The sequence below is a fragment of the Hermetia illucens genome, chromosome 2, assembly GCF_905115235.1.
Source record: "Hermetia illucens chromosome 2, iHerIll2.2.curated.20191125, whole genome shotgun sequence".
Lineage (NCBI taxonomy): Eukaryota > Metazoa > Arthropoda > Insecta > Diptera > Stratiomyidae > Hermetia > Hermetia illucens.
The window spans coordinates 144,779,520-144,799,410 of NC_051850.1; the positions used below are offsets into that span (position 1 = coordinate 144,779,520).

Genomic DNA, 19,891 nt, shown 5'->3' on the forward strand with positions numbered 1-19,891 from the left:
CACTATTATATCAGCCAACTGCACTATTCACTTCTTTACCATATATGCATCAAAAACAGGTCGTTTCGATGCCGAGAAAGATGTCTTCTGGTAACTTCTCGATGTAAAGACCTGTAACATGCCTGCTAATGACTATATTGTCATAGCAGTCAACTTTATTGGTCTCGTCAATTTTGAGGACACTTATGACATACATGGTTCATCAGGCGGGGGGAAAGTGGGAACAGTAAAACACAAATCGACCATATCCTCATAAGATGCCAACATTTTACCACCGTCACTGACCACAGAGCCGTTCCCTATGAGCGCATCTCGCGAATTAAATGATGGCGATTTCGTGAGATTTCGAATGTCCAAGAATTGTCGAACCAAGTTAAAGACAATCCATAAAGCCGTCTATGAAACTCTCGGGGTTACCAATCCTGGTAAGCGGTTCATCAGCCGAGCTCCCAACATTTTCGATATATTATTATCTGATAATACATTATTACTGTTTTGCAAGATTCGGAACATATGAATTTCGTTTTAAGTATCTCATTTGGCTAATCCTGACCTTGGCCCTTTGTGTTGGCTGATTTGATTTGTTTCGGTTTGTCTAAAATTTAAAACTGATTTTTCATTTGCTTCCACATACTAATGTGCGGAAAATTTTGCTTTTGAGGAGAAACGTTTATGCTATTTCATTATACGGTCTACGGTCTTGTAAAATGTTTGCCAACCAATTAGTAAATATCAAACAACAACAAACATTCATCGGGAGATTCCTACAGATCAAAATCTAAGAACTTAATGATGTTGCTAGTTAAGTTGCATGGCCTGTTGCAAATGAACTTGGTGGGCAACCAAGTTGCTTTGTGTGCAAGGAGTTTTATGGATTAACCTTTTTACTATTTATGAAACGAGGTGTTGGAAACGCCATTTTAAAGTATGTTGGGCAGCGTGTAGAAAGAAAACTGATAAGAATTCACATTCAGGTCTAAACCCTAATTTACATTTATGCTGCCAAAAATCTGGCTGGTGGAGAGAGTGAATCTTTGAATAACTTGGCCACAGCTAGATACTAGCCAGCTACCACACTCTCCCTTGCCTCCCAAAAAAATCAAATCAGAAGGGGTACGCATGATTTCAAATTGTTTTGCCCTTGAGCTTGAGCGAGATATAACGAAAATCCGATCAGTTGTGTTTGACATACCGCCCGGACCTGCCAATGGGTTGGTGAGATCGGAAAGTTTTTGTCTATTTATAAATAAATACGTGCAACTACTTTTTGCTATATGTGGGAGCACGGCAGTAGTACCGCAATAGCAAAAGCTCAGCGATCTCTCTCTTACCAATACGATTTGAGGAAGATTATGCCTTGTCCTTGTTTAGCGTCTTTGATATGTACAGAAAAGCTTCTGCAACACATTTGCAAGTCAGGGCATTTTAGTGTGGGTACTGCCTATTAGATATACTGTGAACTTGGCAGCCCAAAGGCATGAATGTGAATACATCGCTGTAAATATACGACAGTAATGAATATTATTGCAAACATAAATGCTTACTTTTCAACAGTTTTTGCAAAATTCTCAAAAATTTGTTCCTGCAGTATTTATGCTGAACACTTTATTCGTTTCGACTTCTATTTTTCAAGTTAAGTCGGTATCGCGCACACCAATCAAGCAGCTGAACCATTGGCAGATCGACTTTAATAAGAATATCGACTTTCCGTTAACAAGAATATTCTCATTCAATAGTTTATCGTACTTACGTACGTACGTACTTAATATGTGATGTACCTGACGATGGAGACCAGAATCGGAAATTTTTTTCTGCTTTTATATGTTCTTAAAACAGCTTTCGGAATTTGCAGTATCATTTTTTTTACCCAAAGCTAATTTATTTATATTGAACCTTACTGTTATATTAACTAAAAGAACGAATCGCGTTTAAATGGTAACAAAAAAAAGTCCCCACTCTATTGTGAATTGTTATGTTTCCCATCTGTTCTTAAAAGTTCGATTACTATAAACGCTTCACGGGTACTAAAAGTAAGAAGAAGAAATGAATTGTTTTCAAAAAGATTCGGATTGACAGTGATCCTTGTTATTTAGATTTTGTCTTTGCGGTGGAAACATGGTTTATAGGAAATAAGTGAAGCAAACGTGGTAGTTGACGTGAATAAAGTATTCGGTTAAGTTGATTTGGTTATAAAATGAAAGATATAGCAATGGATACCCAAAAAACGACGAGTCGAACAAGCTTGCTGAATCTTATGTTATTGAAAGCCTGGCGTGAACGCTGGACAGATTCGCAATGGGGAATCAATATAAAAACAGTAAGATTAGCTTTAAAATTAGTGCAGTAAATTAGTAATAGAGAGTATAGTAATAAAGAAATTAATTGCATTTTGAAGGAGAAAGTTTTAAGGAAACAGTGCATTTACAGTTTTGCAAAATGTTGATTGCCGGGAGCTGTCAAAACAGTTTAGCTGGAAGTTATAATTGGAAATTTGGTTTCACAGTGGCTTAAGTTAACTTCATTCATTATCCAGCACTCATACTTTAGGACGTAGAATGGGAATTCGCATTTATGCATTGCCCGCATTTTATTTTATAAATTGTGTTGAGTGAGGTTTTGGGGGATTTTCCAGCAGTCCGCATATTTCCGCGGTATTTATGGGTCTTAAGTATATCTAAATGTATCTAAATGAGATCCTAGATTGCTAAACATGAATTGAGGGTTAAGAAGAACCATATCACCGGCCGAGTATGGTTCTTTGGTTGTAAACAGTCGTGGTTCATTTCATCCTAAAGTAGAGTTTTATTGTGAGGTAACTGGGCGCTTAATGGGAAATACAATCGGAACGCCTTCTATCATATCCGAAGAACATCATCTGCAGGTACTACTGGGGCTCTGTAGTTCTGCTTTTGATGTATTCATATTAAATCTGTCGGATTATACAGTGCTGTCAGATTCCGTGAGTCTGGATGCCGGAGAACGAAGGCCTACAGCTTTAGTGACATCCTACACGCAAGCCAAACTTGAAGAGGAATTTTGCTCTGGACTTTCCAGCCAGAGCAACATGGAAGACCTAAAGTGCTTTTTTATTTGGATCAGCAAAGTTTCTGAGGGTTTGGTCGATCGGACTTTACAGGGTCAGAATGTGAATTCTTATCATTCCGTTGTGTGCCAATGGAATGATAATTTTTCTAGAAAGATATTTGTCCTCAAACACTTTCGTGGCATCCTCCAATGGTGTCGAACACTTCATTTACATGCTTGACTTCATGAGCAAAAACAGGATAAGGAGAATTCAAAGAAACGCTTTATCATTGAGACTTTGGAAATTCACTTAGTTATGTCTAGGGCTAATTTTCTGTTTGGTTTTCGTTTGCCAATTCCACATGAGGTGGTGGTTTGGTTGAAGCTGAAATGGCAAGCAACATATTTAAATTTGAGATTAGGTAAAGGTTAATTTTCTCCATCGTCACTCTGAGTCTTTCGAGTTGATGTCGAGGTAGACGTTATTGGCTCGGCCAAATGTTTATCATCTGCTTTTAATTTTTTTTTCATAGCAGAGCTATGATCTGTTCGATAAATTCGGTATTGTTCATAGAATCTTTCAATACCTTACTATATATTTGTAGTAATTTGAAGCTCGAAAACGAAACATCAGTACAAAACATCGACATCAATCAAACCGTTATTTCCCGAGATCTATGGATGAACCTCGGTCGGATTATTATTGCAATATTTTTGGAACAACAGAAAATATTCAGCAATATCTCTCAAAAAGCAGAGAACGAGCTCATAAACGGCAATAACGGCGATGGTCGACCGTCAGGTTTTCGGTATTTTGTGCACCTATGGGTGCTAATCAATCGTTGTTATGCAACCTTTTCCATTTGGCCGATTTTATCAAAATGATCACAAAGCAGAATCGATTTCTAGACATGAGATAATAAAGAAATTTGAAAGGAGCAGAAAAAGTTACCAAAACGCAAGATTCCGTAGCCTACACAATGACGAAATCTATGAGCAATACCATGACCGTCCGGTTGTGGATAAAATCCGGTTCAATAGGTTACGGTGGGCGGGTCACTTAATCCAAATGGATGAGGATGATCCCACCCGGAAAGTCTATAAGGGCAATATCTATGGTAGAACAAGAAGACGAGGCAGACCCTGCCTAAGATGGAGCGATGGCGTAGGTCAGGACGCCAGACAGCTTTTAGGGATATCGAATTGGTGGACCTCGGCGGCAAAACCGGAATGTCTGGCGTTCCTTATTAAGGCAGGCCTAGACCGGATACCAGTTGTTGTGCCGTTGATGATGATGATGAAAATGCATGACTATTAGACCTAAGGGTGTATTCGAAAGTTCTCAATTTCACTTTGTGGAATGCCTAATTGAGCCAGCTAAAAAATGTTCAAATAAAATCTCCCAAAACAGTATTAGCTTAAAATCATGATGTATTCGTTATTAACACATAATGGAAAAAAACATTGTCCATTTATGCCAACATTAGGAATAATTTCAAGAATGGTATTTCTATAAATAAAGATTGATTGCTTGTTTTAAATTAAACACAATCGAACTCAACTTTCTATAACTTACATACGTAAGTACAATACACATACACTTCAAGACTTTGTTCATCCCAATTCAATCAAGACATATTCTATATAAAGTGCACACTTAACAACAAATTAAATAGTTACTACATAGTCTTAGACTTTACACGAAAGCATTTTAATTTGCGAACGTTGAAAAGGTTCTGGGTTGGAGCCCTTTTGAATGGTGCGTGATGCTGGTGATTGCGGTCTATTTAAACGATGCAAGGTGGCCAATTCATCTTTAATTTTAGACCTCCGAAGCCGAGCCTTTTGATCAGGTTGATCTGCTTCTATTTCAGCGAAAGCGGTCATTAGTGCCCTCTGCTTCGTGGTGAGTGTTTTTGGGATTTTCACGCGCACAGTTAGAACGTGGTCGCCAACACCTGAATGGGTTCTCACACCTTTACCAACTAACCGAACCCTCGTTCCACTCTCCGTTCCTGGTTCTAAGAAGATTTCATGATCATCGAATATACCTTTCACCTTAGCAACTCCACCAAGGACAGCTTGTGATAATGATATTGACAAATTACTAAATACGTCATTATCTACTCGATCGAACTGATCACTCTTTGCAACCTGAACACGAATAGCAATCTGCTGATTTTTTCCTGGATGCGGTACTTTAATAACATCTCCCGAATTCACACCAGGTGGTATGCTCACATCGATAAGCTTATTAACAAGCACGATTCCACGGCCACCACATTCGGCACAAGTGTGCTGCGCAAGATAATGGCTACCGGGATATGCTTTGCACGGTGCTCGATGCGTATTTGTTGTAGACTGAATATCCGTTCCATTGCATGTTTGGTTCGTTTCTGAATTCTTTCTCATTGAAGATTTGACGATTCCTGCACATTCTGGACAACGTTGAATTACCTTTACATTTAATTCTTTTGTCATGCCGCGAATGGATTGCAGAAATGTTAGTCGCACTGTTGTTTCTCCTGGCACTTTTATTGAGTGCGGTGGATCTATAAATAAAAAACTATGGTCAATATGGTATGGTATTAGGTTATTTTTTTCCGAAATAGTTTATAATTTCTTCTTTAGTGCGAGGTCGATGATAGAAGACCTCGCACTGAATACCAACCAAAGTTGCCTAAAAACAATATATGTAATGATATAAAAATAACTATTTTTTCTCCAGAGACGATATTTTCTCTATTAACTTACATCTAGAAATTTGTAAATAAACACCTAGTTTTTTTGTGTATTTATGAAAGTCGAAGGCAGGCGAAGCATATAATCTTTAACACGATGCTGAATTCGTGCCAGTTTAATGATATGAGTTTCCGCAGTTTATTCCGTTTTCTTATTTTATTCGAAGAAACGAATATAGGGAACGCAAAATATAGTATATTTCTATAACCACGCAATCCTGTCAATTTCAATTTAATTTCTTTCATTTTTTGCTCATTGAATATATTCTATTATGGTTCGATTTGGTTGAATTGAACATTCGAATATCCCTAGAAAAATAATGGCATAAATTCCTCATTTTGCGACTACTTTCAATACAAGAGCCGGCTAAAGGTGTTTCTAGTTGGTTTTGAATTTGTAGGATATATATTTTTCAGAATCAACGAAACTTGTAAGATAAAATTTTTTCAATAAGAAATTAGTAACTTATTGACAATTGCTAAATGTTCAGAACTTTAGGTGAATAATGGTTATCGAAAACTAATAATGTCTATCATTCTCAGAAAAAGTTTGAAAACAATGAAGGACAAAAAAATAAAATTACGCAAACCCCTCAACAAATGCATTTTAATTTAATTTATTTTACCAATATCTATGCCCCGTTTGAATCCAACTTCGTCGAACACTTTGCGTAAGCTTTGCTCGCCGTAATCCCTGCGTGCAGCTTCCGTGATTTTTTTCTTATCATGCTTTACAACACCATATAAGTCATATTCAAGACGCTTATTATCATCACTCAATATTCTGTAAGCTTCAGCAATTTCTTGAAATGGTTTACCACTTTCTGGAGATGTAAATACACTAGATGCATCAGGATGATGTTTTCTAGCCAACACATAGTACGCCTTCTTAATGTCTCGAAGGGTGGCATCTTTCTTCAATCCCAATATGCTATAATAACTTTTTCGTTCGGCAGCTCCAGTTGAAAGACTTTCACTATTCAAATTCATTTGTTCCAATAGACTTTGTTTCGTGCAAACTGGTTTTAGAGTTTCTCTTTTCGGGTATTTGACCACAGTATTCAATTTAAACTGATGCATTGTATTCATTAATCTGAATGAGCCCAAAATATGAGACGAGCCCTGAAGAAGCCTTTTCGTCACATTAAAATAAATTTGGAATGCGCACATGATTGCTGTTTGGTCAAATTGAGCCTAGACTATTAACGGAACTAGAGGTGAAGTGTAATATAGAATTTAGAGTTGAATAAAAATAATTTATTTTTAACTAAGACTTTTCCTATTCAAGAAAATATTCCAAATTATGATTAAAATTGCTATGTTTACTACATAACAACTGATCAATATTTGTTTTATTTTGTCTGCCATTAAGTAAGGTAATGTTTAAATTTCCCTTTTAATTTCAAAATTTACTAAGATTTTGAACCAGCCCCACTTTAATGTCGAGATTTCCTTTTTAAAAAAGTAAGAAAGAATCTTAGGAAAATTATGTTGTAGAGGTTCGGGTATCATGTCGCGAGCAATCATTTTTTAAATCAGTTTCACTTATGAATGGATACACTGATTTGTTCTTCACTACTTCGCCAATAAAAAACTACTATCTATACCTTGACCCTCTGTGATATCACCTCTCCCTAGGTTTATTTTTGTTTATATACTTAAAAAGAATTAATGGTCTTACTATAAAATATGCCTTTTGGAAGTGTAGATTAATAGCATCGACATATTGTCCCCATTTTATCTATATTTATTTCTATTATACTCAATACAAAGAATTCTACACCCGATTGAAAACGATAAAGTGAATTTCACTAATGTCGGAATGACCGAGGCGATCCAAACAATGATCGGACCACCGTAGATGCAAATGAACGACACATAATTGTTACTTAACTTCATAAGTAAAGCTAACCATTCTGATTAAAAAAAAGTTCATGCAGAGATAAATCGCTTGACATATTAGTAAATAAAAAGGATAAGAACGTATAGTCCCCATTTCAGAAGCAGATTATTTTTAATGTTTTGTGTAAAACAAAACCTTATTAAAATCGATTTACTGTCTGTCTGTCCGTCACACGCATTTTTCTCAGAAACGATTATAGCGATTTACACCAGATTTGGTAGAAGTACAGGCATACAATGTGACATTCTACGTCGAATTTAAGGGAGGTAACCATACATGCAAACTGGGGTGTACATTTTTTTAATGAATGGTCTCAGTTAGTACCCTCCGAAACCGGTCTTAGTTTTGTCATTTGTTGGAAAGGTAGGCAGTCCGGGGGATCGAACGTGATCATTTATTTCACGGACCCATTCTCAGAAACTACCTAACTCAGAAATCTCAAATCAATAGACTGCCAATATGTGCCTAGGCTCCGAAATATCCTCCATACCGATCTCTATCCAGATAAAGTTAATAATAGTATATTACTATAATTTACTGTAAAACTCCCCTTAAGATCATCCTAGAATCATAATATTGCAGTAATATAAGCAATAACAGAGCTGGATCCCATCAAGTTTGGTGGGAATCGCACTATTACGGAGTTATAATAGGTCAAAGTTGTCGTTTCTATGCAAATTCAAGACTTTGAATGTCAGTGCTACGCGATAGTGGATATAGTCACTCATATATGCTTACATAACGTGGTTCTAATGGGGCAACTGTCAACTAAAATGTTTCTAGAAAAGAAAAACATGAAACCTTTCCTATCTGAAGCGTCCAGCTTAAACTTAAAAATTATTTTCTGAAATGTGCTGCAAAAATTTTTTCATCTAAATGAAATTTTGGAGCAATACTGTTTTGACGTTTTGGTGTCAACGAGTGGACTTACCATTCCATGGCATAATGATGAGGCTGAGTGATCGCTACTTCTCAGTGAATCCTCAAATGTTAAGGGTTAACACGACTGTAAACGTATAAAATAGGGCGATTTTTCGCGGTTTTTTGGTTGGAAGGGAAGGTTGAAAGGATGTGGATGTTAAAGCAAACCAAAATCTGCATTAAAAAATAGTACAAAATGGTTTCGCTGGAAACATTCTCCCCAAGAAAAAGCTGCATTTGCAAAAAAAATCTTACATGAGAGACAAACATATTCCGTAAAAATTTCTGTTATTTTTTACGATATTTTGCGAGCAGGCCCATACATGATTCTAGTAAGCAGAATTGCGATCAATTGTTTGGATCACTGTTTATACTAATTTGCAGACTTTTTTCTCCCCTAAACTAGATATCATGAATTTCGCTCTTTTCTAAAAAATACTAATATGAAGAGAATAATTGGTTTTTAAAGTTTTTTGTAAGATTCCTCCTTTCCAACCTTTTCCACCGTTTTTGTGGAAAACAAAAAAGTTTATTGTCTATCTCTGTGCCTCTATGTCTGTATATGAAATGCACTTTACTTGGAAAGGTACATATACATACATTTGTTGTGTTTGTTTGTTCGAAACCAATACGAACTTTTGTCTGTCTGATGCTTGAAATTGACGCAGACCTTCATCTATCTGTGGCTGCTACAGAAGATAACATCCTATCCTATATCATTCTAATTTCATCAAATATTTTTTCCTGAAATTGAGTACCTTGTCATTCAGTCATGCCACGTTTAAGTCATGTTAGAATTTTTAAATGTGTACTATTTGCTACCGTGCTTGCGTTCGCTGTAGGACCTCGATCTATGAGATACTAGTACTTTACTTTCCCATAACTGAATTCTCTATAAATGAAGAAAAGGAGGATCAGTAGATTAGCTGTCTTGTGGATATAAAATCATAACAGTGTCTTTGATTAGAGCCATCGAAAAAGCGCTCAGTACAAATCTCCAACAAGAAGGGACTGAAGTATGAACGTTAAAAAAACATTTCGATCATCTTTTCCAAGCTTGGTTTTCAATAGTTTACAGCTTATACCTGCAGCAATATAGCTAACTTATTCCGTTTTATTATTGTCCTTGTTGCAGGTTCTACCTCGAGGAGTTAGTGGTGATGTGTATAATCTTGCTGATTGCATCCTTCAACAGGCACTCATTGGATCTTGTGCTAATCCGGTAAAGAATATTTAAAAAAATCAACTTTTAACTTTCAACATTGACTAATATTTATTTTTTAAACTTTCAGCTTGTTCTATCATATCTCCGGCATTCGCTATGTGCCCATCTAATATCCCACGCAGCTGTGTTGAAACGGATTTCAAAATACGAATCCTACGAAAAAGTGTATTGTGTTACAGCCCTTCTTGATTTCCTCGATGCAATTATGGATGGCGTGACTTGCCGGTATGATTGAATGTTAAATTCTGTTTTTGTAAATATTTAAAGAGAAATTTCAATAACTAATTTTCAGTGGGAAACCAGAAGAGAGTGTTCTACCGAACGCTATTGTTTCACTAGTTTACTGGTTGATTAATATTTTCTCCACGACACTTCAGAAATATGAAATTAATGGGCAATTGAATACAGGTGAGTAATTTTCTTGGTGGCATTAATTGCATAACTAGTTTCGCAATATGCCTTATAAATTAAAATTATTTATGCTCTTTCTATGAATGCAGAACAACAACACATGCTTGACAAAATGGCGGAAGTCGTTGAGAAAATCGCGAAAAATGATTTTCTCCTCGGAATTTTGTATATTGGAAAACAGGAAGATCCTGAATTATGTAAACAGATAACTACGAAATATTGTGAAGTTAAGAATACTTTGGCCAATACAAATTACGTGCCAAAGAGCAGCACTATCTGTGACTTACTGCAATATTTGGCCTATATCAACATTGATCAGCTAGAAATGGTGGAGCTGGACTCAAATAACGTAGAAACTACCACATTCTGCATACAACCTTTATTGGCTGTTGAAGTAATACTAAACCCAATAAATGAAACACAAAACTATGTGTCGGAATTGTTGACAGTTCAAAGGCTGAAACACTATTCCAATGTGAGGCTTTATTTTGAAATAATGCGAGCCGGGTTGCTATCCTTGACTGATGTGATCGAAATTACTTATGATACTATGTGGGTGACATTCACATTTATCAAAGTCCCGCATATTTTCAAGCAAATACATGCGATGACGCAAGGAGAGAAGGATCTCTCCCACGAAATTCCAGATGTTATATCAGCCCTTGAGATGCTTTTGGAAGATTCATCGATTTTGGACTTTGTTGATGCTAAATGTGCATGCAATACTGTTGAGTATATGTTGAATGATTGGGCTAAACAAAATATAGTAGATGAGAAACATGTGAAGAAATACGCAGCTGTAAGGTCAGTATATAAATATACAATTGTTTCTGGCATAATACTTCCATACATAATTTTTATATTGACCCATAAATTAAATTCAAATATTTTACACTTCACAGAGAACCCATATCGCAACTATTGCAAAAACAGGAAGCAGTTAATCAATTCTCAATTATAAATTTCGTTATAAGAGCCGAAGTTCCGATGTCAGGAATACTGAAGACTTTGAGCTCTGAATATAGTAAAGTACAAGATCACCTCATCAAAATGTTATGCCAAGTTTTAGTTGGAAATAGCTTCGATTTGATTTTATCCGTTGCTGCAGTAGAAGGAAAGTTGGGAACATTCGTATCTCAATTAATACAATGTAACGAAAAATCACAACAAGTTCCAGGGGAAGTAGGATTGCCTGCAATGAGTCGTCAAATCTTGTTTGATGTCTCATTCCTCATGTTAGTGTATATTGTTCAGACATATGGCTCAGAGGTAAGGTTATATTTCTATGTTGATAATATGTCTTACTAATCAACCAAATGGGGGCGTAGGTTGTGCTTTCAGAAAACGGCGATACTTTCATCGAAAAATGGATTCGCGATTGCATGTTCCAGAAGAATAAGAGAAAATCTCCAAAGAGTATAGTCCAGTCGTGCGATGAAAGTATTGTGGATGAACTGCTCATGACTTTGAGTAAACCGGATGGACAAATGAAATCTAGGTGAGTACTTCTTTATGGTGTGCAATAGGAAAGTAAGGATATTTTGAGACGTAAAAGTTGAATGAACATTAAAACCTTTTTACTTTGAAAGTGCACCGAAGAAGGTCACAACTGGAGCTCGCAATGCGCATATATTAAAAATAAATTCAATCAATTAATACAAAATTGTTAGTTTGCCACCACCTATTGCTAGGCGACTAAGAAATGGATACTTTAAACGCATAATAATGTCGAAAGCTACCAGTTAAATCCGAGTTGCTCATTGTAATATGAGACCTTTTATTAGTCCATTATTCCGCTAAATAATAATAATGATCGTTGGGGCCATACTCCAATCTGGATCCAGGCACTGTTGGAGCCCAAAAAACAAACGGTTCAACAATAACTCCAATCTGTATCTTGTTTGAAAATCCTTGAGCGAGGGCAACACCTATTATATTTAAATATTCATTTTTGAGACCCAATCACTCTTCTATGCAAAGACGTGATTTGCTATTTCAGTAGAATAATCAGCTGCCAAGAGCAATGTTTGTTGTCCTCGACTTGTGTAGTAGGTTTGTCATTTTTCGCCATGAGAAATATTTCTTTGCCAGTGTTTACTTTCTAGAAATTAATCTAACTATACTTAAATACTTGTATGTGAATCCTCTTTTTATGTCAGAATGACCACTTCGGGTTTACCTCCAGATCTATGAAAATTCCGTGCTCAATCCGATTTAAATGATCGTCAGCCTTTCGATCTCGTTGCCTCAGGTTTGAATCTCGCTTGGTCTCGTTGTCGTAAGTTTGTCAGTTGTACCGCATTAAGTGTGATGATAATGAGTTTCATTGAAAATCAAACAGGAAAAAATGCCAATAAACAAAGAAACTGTGTGGATGGTTTATACTTTAAAAGAAGTAAAGAGGTGGCATACAAATACGAATTTGTTTGCTATTGTGTAAATGCAGACTGGTCTATTTAGTTCAAAATTTCGTTGTTTAGCACTGTGTCGTCTGTCGAATTACCTTTTCATCTTCATTTGACATTCGGAAAATTTGCTTCGTTTCATTCGGGATGCCATGTTCTTTCGACCAACCCATTTGACCCGCAATTGGGTTACGATAAAAAAATTGCAGAGCTCAGTGAATTCCATAGGGCTAAATTGTGTACGAGTTCACTAACGAGTGTCTTGGGTGGATTGTATTAATGGAGCAGTTTGCAAAAACAAGTCGTCGTGTCTTTCACTGTGCATCAACTATTTTGCGTTGCAAAACAAGAAATTATTGATAAATAGAGAATTTCACATTTAAAGAATATCGAACCTAACGGAAACCTTGACAGCTAACTAGTTCTAAGGTTATGCATAAGGCGCTTAAGCTAATAAAATTTCATAACAGACCATGTCAATCATGTGTCGTACTTGAAGGAAAGATTAAAGAATCATCATTTCTAAAACCTCCAACCTTTAAAATCAGTTGCAGTGGTCAAAGGGGGAGGATTGCGGTGTAGAATGGGAATGGAGTGGAATTAGGAGTGGCGTTGGTGGTTATGTCTGGGTGGAGAGGCGTATCGAGCATTGGAATGGTGACCTGATTACTCTTCATCACATCACACGTAGGGATTTAGCCACGTATCCATGCATTGACTGCTTAATGCAACGTCGGTGATGGTACCAAAATAAGGAATGAAATACATATGGAACGAATATAACTATGAGTCCTTTGTCCTGTTTAGCTCAATTTTGACCCATGATTAATATGTTGTCTATTATGGTAAAATTTTAATCGATCTGCAATTAATTATATATATACAAATTCTTGTACGAAATGATTGTTGTTTCGTTAAATTGTCTAGTTCTTATTGAAAATACCCGAATACCCGAATTTGTTTGAGTTTCTGCTTAAAATCGGAAATAATACGTTAAAATAAATAACAAGAATGTAATTTCTTTTATGTTCAGCATCAAGTATTCATTTGACACTAGGTTAGTATTAAGTCCTATCGAAGAGGATAAACCCACATGCTTTTTTACGGCCACGACTGGTGGCGACCATTATGTTTGCTAGTTGCAAGATCTCAGCTTTGACGAGGTGTTGAATTCCTCCACTTTCTGCTGCCTCCATTGTGATTGCGATTGGACGACGCGGCAGGCGAACCGGCTGGGCTTTATTTTAGAATGTCACCTTCGCCATGATTTTCAAAAATATCATTTCATCCATTGTATTTCGGAACGAATTGGCGAACAATGGCGCCAGGGACCTTGCACTGTATCGCGATAAGTGGATCCGGATGTAGGATCTCAACTCTCGAGTAAAAATTCGGGCAGAGCTAGCCCAAGTTTTTGCCTGAAATATGGAGGGATTTACGTTCAATATAAATCGCACTCGCATAGTGTTTTGCGAATTATATACAGAATCGTTTTATACAGCAAACTGCTTCGGCCGTGCTGCTCCCAAGGCAACGTCCGTATTCGGACCTGAGTGCCTTAATGACCGCATGCCTGTTGATGAGAATATCACTGTTCTGCCCTTTATAGTTCCTTTCGGAGTTGAAGGAGGCATATCTATATATGACATAAATTTCCGCCTAAAATATACTAATGTGCTCAAGTACGTTTTCCTTCGACCAATGATCTTAGCGCCCGCTGCCTCTCCTATGAGCGATGCATCAGTGTAAGAAGTAATCAGTTGCTGGTTTAAGCCGTAGGTGCCGCGCCTTTTCTGTTCGTTCAGTTTGTCTAACTCGTTTCAAATCGAGAACCTACAATTTCATCCACGATTACTAACAAAAACCTGCGTTTAGCGCGCTTAAGTGAAGTTTTGTAATTGTAAATAAAAAATACAAACCGTTTCCGTTTACTGTATTAACTATCTTTTATTTTTTGCAAATATGAATATTTCGGCGATTACTTGTTGCTTTCCTCAGTGCTTGGGTTCAAACCCATTAAATATTTGCCAAAAATAAAAGATTGTTAATAAAGTAAGCGGAAATGATTTGGATTTTGGATATTGTTTAGAATTTCGTCCAATTCATCGCCTGGAGTTTGATGGCAATCGATTCGTCAATCGTTGGAATTGTTGGAATCGATCTGCACTGGTTCGGCACGGGATTCTACTTAGCTCTGTTGTGTCTTCGCTGAGTTTTTTAATTTTTCTGTTCCGATTGTTAAATCCGAACTATTCCTTGTATAAGACCTTCTGTTACTTCCTCAAAAACGACCAGTTCTATTTGTTATCTCTCTTGAGAACCGCCAAACAATATTCGTTTTTGAATCATAACATTACCTTTCGACATTTTCTTTCCAAAAATTTTGTAAGGGAAATTCGAAATCGTCACATCTAGAAAAAATAGATCCGTTCTTTGCAATCATTTGTGAATTGAAAATTCTTTTTTTGCAGCTCACTCACGTGGCAAGCCATTTGCATGAACTTGCCAGGCGTGCTATACCAAGTGCTTATAGCATGGGAGAACGATACAATCTCAGCAACGGATGTTAAAATAATTCTTGAAAACATCAAACGGCGACCATTCTCTTTCTCTGTGTGTGCAGCTTCATATCTCTGTGCGTATATGCAAACAGTACGGGAGGTAATATTTGAAACACAATTCACCTATTATTTCTTTTTCTAAATTGAACTTGATTTCAGGATGAACTACTAAAACCGTTGAATATGATTCAACAGTTCTTAACTACATTGAATCCTGATGAAATGACACCTCAAGAGCATGTAAAAGAGCGATATGTACTCTCAATTCAAATTATCAGAAAAATGCAGCAAAACGCAGGCAAATCACAGATTCGCAATGCACATAATTTAGTATCACATTCACCACTCGAGGATCAGTTTCGAGAAGTTTGGAAAAAAGTGACGGAATGTGGTTTTCTGCCAATTAAAGGTGCACAGGTTCTGTATAGTCTGTTACAAGGATGTGGTTCGGTATGGCTGGTCCAGAAACTCGTTGATGAAGTTTTGAAGCCGAAATATACAAAGGTTGTACAAATTCTTCTGGATGATTATCTTTGATTTTAACCAAAATATATTTTAAAGGATATGGAGAAAGCAATGGATATTATTTTCGGTGTGATGCATTTAGACATCGAGAAAAATACAATTGCCTTGTTGGATTTTGTTTTGCCGATGTTGCTTTTCAATAAACAGCAGTAAGTATTCTATATTCTTAAAATTTTAGTTTTATCCATCTGATGTCGTATTAACCATTTTCCTTTCAGGAAAAAACACATTACTGACCCTCAATCGCTAATACTAGCTCGATTATGTGTCTATTGTGTGATTGCCTGCATAGATAGTCCAGGTTGCACTACAAAAAAGCGACATCGCTCAGATAATGATATGGAAGATGTTGATATGTGCAACCTTTCGAAAATTCGTAAATTAAATGGAGACAATGATACCTGCATAACTGATTGCGTTCCGGATGAAGTAATGAACGAGGAGCCATCCATATCAATAGCACAGCCATCGCTCTCGTTAGGTGAATCGACTACCTCAAACAAAGAACCAGCAATAACTATACGAGAGCCTCTTCAATCAAGTCTGAAAAACACCTTTAAAACGTTCTCCCACTTCGTTACCACAGATGAGTTGTCGCCGCGGGTCTATTTCATATTTCAATTCATATCTCTGCTTGTGCAAAATGGAAAAGACAGGATAACCCCCATTTTGCAATTGATACCAAATACACTAATGCAAAATTTACTGAAAGTGATGATGACTGACGATATTACCATAGGGTTAATTTGCAGGTAAGGGTAATTAAATGCATTGAATCATTCACATATAAAGGCGTCATTTCTGTGAAATATTATTTCATTGTTTTTGATGAAAACGATTTTGTTTTGAAAATATCTTTAGAATGAGACGAAACTTAGTAATTAGAACAGTAATACAGGGAATTAGTTTAAATGAAGAAAATGTATTGTGAAGTTTCTTACAAAATTAGTATTTGAAATTATTTATTATTAACTTAGATCAAATTTTCCATTTCAGAGTTTATGATCTGCATACATCAAGCGGCAGACAGGCAGCAATCACAGATCTATGTTTGTTACGAAATATTCGATTAAGAAAAAGAAGCGTTAAATTATAATTGAAGCAATTAAATGTTTTCAAAAGCACAATATTGCTATAGTTTAATTATGTACTAATCTATTATGTATAGAACTTATGCTCATTTAATAAATATTATTTAGTAAAATGTAAATGTCTTTTTCAAATCTTTTGGGACAGTGAATTTTATATTTACTCATAAATGCGAGTTTAATCTTTTTCCACAAAGCTCATTTTATAGAGGTATGGTCTTTTGGCAATTATCTTCTAACTGAAACTTGTTACCTGCAAATAATTAAATACAGCCATGTACAAAATTCGTAGTATGCCATTAATAATGCACCACCTGTAAAATGCCTTAATGAAATGTTTAATTACTGACATCCAGGCTTAAAATTTCTGCATGTGGCACAAAACGTGAAGAAGAATTACAAACTTCTCAGACGACTCTGCGGTTGATCCCCATATTCCATTCACCGCTTGGTGGAGCATAGCGCATCAACCACACCTACGTGCCATCCTTACCAATTCTCCAGAATGCGCTTCAATTCCTTTCAAGACTTCCAGAGACGATCCCATTCATCCTCTATTGTGTTGCACCTAGTGAAGCGACCAACTTGTCGGCAATCTTGGCAGAGTGGTTTCCACTGCATGGCGTAGCCAGTAATGAGATTTTGCCCCTCCTTAATATGTGACCTAACGATTGCCACTTTCGCCTTCTGATTACAGCGCCCAAGGGTAATTGGTCTGTGTGCCGACCATGTTGTTTGTTCGAAATAGTACCAGGTCAGCGTACTCCGATGGTACGCCTTCAAGAGACAGTGGGAATTGGTTTCCATGTGCTACCCTCATATAGCAACACAGAAAGGACACTAGCACAGAACAGTCTCACCTGATCTTGGTGTTGAAAAGGTATTTCCAGATTATAGACAGTTCCATGTCATCCTCGGCAGAAATCCCGTTTCCTAAATATACAAATTAACCGACATCTTCAATACTTTGTTCATTAATACAGATAGGAAATCCGCGATGACCCATGGGACTGAGAACATTGGTCTTGTTGTTTATCTTCAATCCTGCCTGGCATGTGGCGTGAGATAGCAAACAGATGTCATCAGCATAATCAAGATATCATGGCCCTTTGAACTTCTTCACGTCCTCCGAACAAAGATGCATCAGAAACATCGATAACTAGAATAAATAATACCAGTTGTAAGATGCAACCCTGGCAGACTCCGCTCCAGACCTCAAAATCCTTTAAGATTTTACCTCGATGTAGCCAGCACGTGACATATTCCGAAATGCACCTCCTACGTAAATCACGTTAGCTGTATAGAACCTGCAGGTGCAGCGATGAATAACTGTGGGAAGATCGTCAAGCGGCTTTACTCCGTTTGAATGCAATGCGGGGATGTTTCAATTCTGTTTGGAGGGAGTTCGCGCACCTTACGGTAACTAGTCCTTTCATCCACAAGAGCCGGAAATTCATCAGATGTGATACGGTTAAGAATCGTGGTAAAGTGTTCTTTGCACCTCTTCAGCTACTCTAAATCGTCGATGAGGACTCAACCGCTGACGTCCCTTGTAGGGCCATCGAAAGATTTACAACCACATGAAAATTCTTTCATGATGCGGTATACACTTCTGAACACTTAATGTTGGTGAGCCGAACCTCCAACTGGGCGAGAAGTCGCCCACTTTCGAGGCCAATGTCAACACCTCTCTTGTTAAGCACATCTAGGAGAACAACTCCTAAATCTAGTGCTGATCGCGAAATGGTCAATCGGATTGTTCGTATGGTGTTAGTTGAAACCCAACTGACCTTATGGCAGGTTCTGTGATCGAATAATGTACCACCAATGACGAGGTGGAAAAAGTTGCTGTAATCCATAAACCTCCCCCTATTATCATTACGGTCGCCGAAGTCATGCTTTCCCATCACATGTGCGAGCAAGGTGTTGTCAGATCACACCTTGGCATAGAGATCACCCATCATGATTACAACGTCACTTTTTGGAAGCCTCTCCTGAACTGCATGCTTCTTCTCTATACCGAAAGTCTCTGTTGGTGCATCGCACTGTACAATTGTAATGCTCCCTAACCTAGACCGGAATCTTCAGTTAGAATTCTGTCTCCACAGGGCGCGTTGCGGTAGCCGTCGGAAATAATTCGACAATGGATTCGCGTCTACTACCGCTCGACCAAAGTATATCTAATAGGTAGTATCCACATTCAAAAGTCTCGAATCTGCGAATGTATCGGTGATTCTTATCCGTCCGCATCATAGGTACTAAGCTACAGATAAATACTGCTAGTTGTTAGGGCATATGATGTGTACGTATAAGCTTCCCGAATACATTCACAAGACCGAGACCATTAAGTGTGAATACTGCCCATTAGATTTACTGTGCACAAGGCTTTCTAGTGTACAAAAGCAGAATGCTGCACGACGGAGAGGAGTACTCTCCAGAGTTCCAGCATCTTACTTTGCTTAGGTCCAGAATGTGCAGCTTATATTATATATTGGAATTCTCGCTTGAGTTGAAAAAAGAAAGCATTCTTAAGACCCTCGCCACCGTTGTTGAGGAACAGGAGTACATTCCAGAAACCAATCATATTCTTTTTTTTGTATGGAATATGAAGGATCCTACTTGATGTTGGACCGGACCTGTCCCGGACGAAACCGTTAGTCATCTTTTTTCTATTTTTTGAATACTTGGGAGCTGAAAGTAATCGCTCTCCACCGGGCCCGGTCCAACATTAAGTACATGTGGACTTAGGATCCCTCATATCCCAAACAAAAAGTTTAGCTCTAACCTGACTTAGGCTTAAAGTCCTGACTGATTTAAGTTGGATATAATTCACACCTTGTCGTGTTTACAAGTATACAGTCGGGGAACCGCGAGTTGGACATTTCAGGTGTCACCGGTTTTGTGTATGTGTTTTATAAAAACATTTGAGTAGACATTTGTCCCAATAAAACTTAGTACGCAATATATTGCGTGCTGCAACATTTCGTGACTCTAGGACGATCCTAAGGGGGGTTTGCAGTCAATTATTAAAAATTATAGCAATATACTATTATTAACTTTGTTTGAGCAGATATTGGTATGCGGGGT

At 37.2% G+C, this 19,891-nt stretch overlaps 2 protein-coding genes across 2 annotated transcripts; one reads left to right on the forward strand and one right to left on the reverse strand.

Moving 5' to 3' along the window:
- The first annotated feature begins 2,043 nt into the window (after positions 1 to 2,043).
- LOC119648389 (mediator of RNA polymerase II transcription subunit 24) lies at positions 2,044 to 16,926 on the forward strand. Its single transcript, XM_038050126.1, has 12 exons — positions 2,044 to 2,317; positions 9,725 to 9,811; positions 9,882 to 10,039; positions 10,107 to 10,222; positions 10,315 to 11,029; positions 11,128 to 11,494; positions 11,554 to 11,723; positions 15,102 to 15,291; positions 15,351 to 15,695; positions 15,753 to 15,865; positions 15,935 to 16,468; positions 16,713 to 16,926. The coding sequence occupies exons 1-12, from the start codon at positions 2,195 to 2,197 to the stop codon at positions 16,810 to 16,812; spliced, it is 3,018 nt and encodes a 1,005-aa protein (XP_037906054.1). The 5' UTR covers positions 2,044 to 2,194; the 3' UTR covers positions 16,813 to 16,926.
- Positions 4,438 to 7,096, reverse strand: LOC119648390 (protein tumorous imaginal discs, mitochondrial). The gene is made up of 2 exons (XM_038050128.1): positions 6,392 to 7,096; positions 4,438 to 5,576 (listed from the first exon to the last, which is right to left on the reverse strand). Exons 1-2 carry the CDS (start codon positions 6,933 to 6,935, stop codon positions 4,714 to 4,716), a joined length of 1,407 nt encoding a protein of 468 aa, XP_037906056.1. The 5' UTR covers positions 6,936 to 7,096; the 3' UTR covers positions 4,438 to 4,713.
- Positions 16,927 to 19,891: the final 2,965 nt, after the last annotated feature.

What these genes read in the sequence shown, in the direction of transcription:
- LOC119648389 (XM_038050126.1), top strand. Translation starts at nt 2,195, where the DNA reads ATGAAAGATATAGCAATGGATACCCAAAAAACGACGAGTCGAACAAGC. An exon ending in TGAAGCCGAAATATACAAAG is followed by an intron (nt 15,696 to 15,752) that starts GTTGTACAAATT and finishes TATATTTTAAAG; the next exon opens with GATATGGAGAAAGCAATGGA. An exon ending in ACCATAGGGTTAATTTGCAG is followed by an intron (nt 16,469 to 16,712) that starts GTAAGGGTAATT and finishes TTTCCATTTCAG; the next exon opens with AGTTTATGATCTGCATACAT.
- LOC119648390 (XM_038050128.1), bottom strand. Translation starts at nt 6,935, where the DNA reads ATGTGCGCATTCCAAATTTATTTTAATGTGACGAAAAGGCTTCTTCAG. An exon ending in CAAACGGGGCATAGATATTG is followed by an intron (nt 5,577 to 6,391) that starts GTAAAATAAATT and finishes TTTTATTTATAG; the next exon opens with ATCCACCGCACTCAATAAAA.